This window comes from Triticum aestivum, chromosome 5D (genome assembly GCF_018294505.1).
Source record: "Triticum aestivum cultivar Chinese Spring chromosome 5D, IWGSC CS RefSeq v2.1, whole genome shotgun sequence".
Taxonomy (NCBI): domain Eukaryota; kingdom Viridiplantae; phylum Streptophyta; class Magnoliopsida; order Poales; family Poaceae; genus Triticum; species Triticum aestivum.
This window is the reverse complement of record NC_057808.1, coordinates 441,475,480-441,480,685: the sequence shown is the minus strand read 5'-3', so window position 1 is coordinate 441,480,685 and position 5,206 is coordinate 441,475,480. Positions and strand designations below refer to the sequence as shown.

General features: G+C 45.2%; 1 protein-coding gene across 1 annotated transcript; it reads right to left on the bottom strand.

Annotated features, from left to right (window-relative positions):
- Positions 1-1,337: 1,337 nt before the first annotated feature.
- Positions 1,338-3,926, bottom strand: LOC123120861 (zinc finger MYM-type protein 1-like). The gene is made up of 2 exons (XM_044540842.1): positions 1,581-3,926; positions 1,338-1,398 (listed from the first exon to the last, which is right to left on the bottom strand). The coding sequence occupies exons 1-2, from the start codon at positions 3,368-3,370 to the stop codon at positions 1,338-1,340; spliced, it is 1,851 nt and encodes a 616-aa protein (XP_044396777.1). The 5' UTR covers positions 3,371-3,926.
- Positions 3,927-5,206: the final 1,280 nt, after the last annotated feature.

Below are 5,206 nucleotides of genomic sequence, written 5' to 3'. Positions count from 1 at the left end.
GATGTACCCCTTTGTTCAATAATCAAAGAGTGCGGATTCCCCAAGAGACACACACCAAATAAAATTCTCATATCCTTTAAAAAACAAATAAAATTCTCATCGTCTTCGATGAAGACATTGCGGAGATTGAGCTTAACTACGTGGCATGTCTGGTTGCCACACGTAATACCGCTCCACTGGCAGCAGTCATGGCCTCTCTCCAGGAGTCCAGGCGTTTAGCAGGGTCACTTGTCATGCCAGTTTGAAGGAGAGGCGCGCCACCCTCTCAGGCGCGGCACAGCTCCTGTTGGATGTTTCTCCGGCATAGGAAGATGAGGTGGCCTTGGATATGGTCGTGATTGCTAGGACGATCAAAAGGCAGCTGGCTGCATCCGGGGCAGATCTTTTTGTTGCGGCCATTGTGCTATCTTCCCTGCAAGGATGGCGAGGAAGCCGAGATAATATATATGGTGCATCACTTGACGTGAGAGGTTGGGAATTCCTCCCCTTGGGTTGCATCACGGTGAATGCGTACACTCGGGGACGATTTAGTCGCAAAGAGAAACGAAGGAATATGCAGAACGGACCTTCAGAAATGGAAGTGCCTGTGGTCATCAATCAGTTTCAGTGATCAATTAACAAGAGGAAAAATGTGCGCTGTCTGTTTGCCGGAACCATCAGCAGCCAGGACTTCTGGGCTGCTCTGCCTTGTGACCCAGATTTGAATCCCCCCAGCATGTCTGGCCCGGTCGGCAGTGGTACACCGGCATCCCCGAGCTCACAGTCATGTGGGTCACCAATGGAGAAACCCCGGCCACCAACACCACTTCCTCTCCACCAACGGCCTCCCTCACCAACACCTCTAATCTGGTTCTCTCCGATGGTAATGGTGGCCGCCGTGTCCTTTGGACAACGACCAACGTGGCCACCGCCGTGGGCTCATCTACCTCAACGGCGGTGCTTCTGAACACTGGGAACCTCATTATTCGGTCGTCAAATGACACCATGTTGTGGCGGAGCTTCGACCACCACACTGACACATTCCTCCCTGGCATGAAGCTACGGATAAAGAATAGCACACATGGCACCACTGAGCATCTAGTATCTTGGAAAGGCTCTAGCGACCCTTCGCTGGGGCGCTTCTCCTATGGCAGCGACCCGAACAGAACAGATCCCTCCAAGTATTCCTATGGGACGGGAAGCACTTGGTGTCTCGCAACGCCCCATCGACAGGGTACCTAGTGATGAGCCAAAGCCAACAACAACTTGGGGGCGCAAGGGCAACTAACGTCAGCGATTTTATCATCTATGTAGCCTTCGTCGACAAGGACGATGAGATGTACATCACCTATAGCCTCTCAGACGGCGCCCCACGCACCAGCAGTGGCGGTGCCAGGATCAAAACCATGTGATGTCAAGCTTCACTAATAAAAAAAAAAGATCATAAACAGGAATAAAAACATCGCACCTTTATTACAAACCAACATAGCTATGGCAGTAGTACTTTGCGACGATGCATACATTGATATGTATGCATAATAGCATCAGTACTAATAGACTGAAATACATCGGTTTCAACATAAGTTATGAGACAATGGTACAAGAAATCATCGCCTATTCTATTGCGCAAATCAGACTTGATATATTTCATTGCGGAAAATGCTCTCTCAACTGTTGCCGTCGCCACCGGCAAGATCAATGCTAGCTTTACCAAAAGGAATACTAGAGGAAAGGTATTGTACTTCTTTGTCTCGACCAGTTTTCTGCAAAGATCACTAACCCCTTTCAAATTGGAGATTCTTGAATCATCACGAACATTTTCAAGGAAGTTATCAAGTTGGACACTAAGATCTTCAATCTTGCTTTCACTCCCAAAATCATCTGGATACAAACGAGCCATTGCTAACACTTTTTCTTTGTCAAAATTAGCAAACAAATCAGAAGGATCCAAAGAAGCCATCCCAAGAAGCAAGGTTGTGCTGTTTTCACTAAAGCGGTCATCAATCTCTACACGTAACATATCAATAATGGCGTACATCACACTTTGGTAGTAATTCTTATTTGATATGCCATCAGTCTGAACCTTACGCTTTGATTTTGATCCTCGGGGAATATGCATAACATCCATATCAGAAAGTTCAATATCTTGTTCAATGCAAAAATCAGTAACCTTTTTAATCATACCTTCCCAACTTTGGTTTCTCATTTCCTGTAGCCTTCTTTTGGTTGTGTGAAGATACGACACGGCATTCACAATGTCCTGATCCTTCCTTTGCAAAGCAACGCTTAGATCATTAGTAATCCCAAGTATAGCCTTCATCAAGTGCATCATGAAAACAAAGTCAAATGTTTGAATAGCGTCCAGAACACCCTTTGCTTTAATCCTATCGAGAGCTTTGCTGGCGTTTTGTGCATTATCATCTACAACTTCAATTACCGAGGGGAACATAACAATCATATTCAAGAGAGAGCTGAAATGAGAACCCCAACGAGTATCCCCAGCTCGTTTAAGTCCAAGTTCTTGATTCAAACCTCTACCAGTTTCCAGTTCTCCATTCTGCAATGCCGCATGGACTCTTTTTGCTTGTTTCTCTCTAAGCATATCTCTGTTCTTAAAAGAATTTCCCACTGTGGAGAGAAGAACACTCATCCACTCAAAAAGCCATACCACATCTTCATGGTTTTTTGCGACTGCAACTAGTGTGAGCTGAAGTTGATGAGCAAAACAATGGATGCTATGAGCAGACCTAGAATCTTCCATTACTAAAGTTTTCAAACCATTCAAATGCCCTTGCATATTACTAGCTCCATCATAGCCTTGGCCACGAATTCGAGAAGGGCTAAGGTTATGTTTTTTAAGCACTGCATAAATAGCTTGTTGGAGAGCAAGAGAAGTTGTTTGAGTAACATGAGAAAGGCCAATAACACGCTCCACTGAAAACCCCCTTTTGTCAACATATCTTATAGCAAGAGCCATTTGTTCCTTGTGAGATACATCACGAGATTCATCAACCAATATAGCAAAGTATTCATCTCCCAGATCTTCTATGATTGCTTTCACTGTTTCTATCGCACAAGCTTTCACAATATGTTTCTGGATAGTCGAAGAAACCAACTTTAAATTCTGAGGAGCATTCTTCAAAGCAACAGCAGCCACATCAGGACAACGTGCAACATACCACTCATAAAAAGTTAGAAAATTCCCCTTCCTCAAAGAAGACTCGCTTTCATCATGACCTCGAAATGGCAAGCCCAAAACAAGAAGCAACCTTGCAATATCTATTGACGCAATCAGCCGAGTTTGGTACTCTATATTGGATTTCTTTGTTCCCTTGTGTAAGACAGCTCCAATGGATTGCTTCTGGTTCATTAGATCATCACATCTCTTCATGTTCTGATTATGAGTACTTGAAGGACCCCCAACATGAATATCCAATCTCTTTACATTATTCCAACTTTTCCACCCCTTTGTTGAAAATACATCTCCACCACCATGGCCTAGACTTTCATTCTAAAACAAATAGCAACAAAGACAAAATGCTGCATTTTCCTTTGTACTGTACTCCAACCAAGACTTGTGATCCTTGAACCACTCTTCATTAAAACGACGTTGAACTCCACTGAAATCTGTTTGAAGGAAAGCATGTCCTGTTGGTTGGAACGGGCCTCTCAGGAGGTATGCTCTTCGCACATCATCATGTACTTTGGCACTGTACTGGAAAATTGGTATGCGATTTGCAGGATCTGGCGGAAGATTAGATGTATCAACTTCCTCTTTTTCTTTAGCTGGGCGCGGCCTTGCATTGCTATTAATTAACACACGTTCCAAAGCGGCTCGAGAATCAATAGGAGTCTGTTCTTCCTCATTCGCAGGTGATTGCTGCTGTGTGGTATTTGCAACATTTGAGTTGGACTGCCACTTCTTCACAAATTTATCCATTTATCAAACCAATGACCTGACAAAATAAATCTATTGCTAAGAAAAGGGAAATATGCAATTCTTATTCTTAATAAAAATAATCTCCTACATCCTAAATCTTAATATTGCTAGTGAGAGAAAATCTGGAAAATAATGAACTGTATTGCTATTTTTGCACATAAAACAAACAAGTAGAAGTAGAAAAGTGGAGGGCCTTGCCTTGTGTAGTTGTGTTGGATCAGATACAGAGTGCAGACTAGTGCAGTAGTATTGATCGATTGATTCAGAGTTTCAGACGGACAATTCGTGTGCAGCCGCAGGTGCGCCGCTCGCGGCTCGCCTGACGGCCTAACGTGGTCGTTACTCACGTCTCACGTTCAGAGTCCAGCCAAAGATCACCGGCGCCGGGAGTCCGGGACAGCAAGTCAGAAGGCGATGCGCTGCGGCGGCCGCCCACGGTCATTGGAGAGGCATGCGTGAAGGAGCCAACGAGATCACGTAATTTGGGGATCAAGATCAACTAGTGCGATCAGTTAAGGGATTTTGGATTTCTTCTTGCGATATGGCCCAGTAGTGGCCCAACTAATTGTTACACAAGAAGAAAAATAAGAGAATAGATGGGCCTGTGTAGTTAAATATTCTTGGTTGCCTGGTTCAACGACGTGGTATGCAGACGTGGGGGTCGATGTCGTACGAGAAACCTGTGTAGTCAAGCGACTACACAGTTATAGCGTGGCTTCGCCACTGCGCACCAGTTTAGTGCTAACCTACTATGGCGACTATCAGCTTTGGAGCAACAAGTCGTCAGCATGGTCTGTACTTGGAGGTGGCCGTCTGCTGAATGCAACCGCTACAATTACCGTGGCCCAAATCGATACTGCGATGCAACCTCCGTAATCGTCTCTCTCTTACAGCAAAAACAGAGCTTGTCTCGCTTTTGGCTGTTTTGCAGGACTTCGCGCCTTCGTCAGAGGAAGATCAACGGTTCCTCCTTCAGGGTCATGACTTCTCCACCAAACAGGCTTACGACACCATTATGGCAAGGCCAGAAACGGACCTCATTGCGCCCCTCATCTGGAACACCAAGGTTCCTCGCAAGACAAAGATCTTCGCTTGGCTTCTCTTCAAAGATCGCCTAAGCACCGCCGTGAATCTTGCCCACAAGAATATAATCTCCTCGGACTTATGCACACGGTATGCTACGCTACCGGAAGACTCCATTCACCTCTTCATCACATGCCCCCTCGCCAACAGAATCTGGCATCGAGTTGGTGTTCTGCCCCAGGATGATGACCTTAATGAACTATG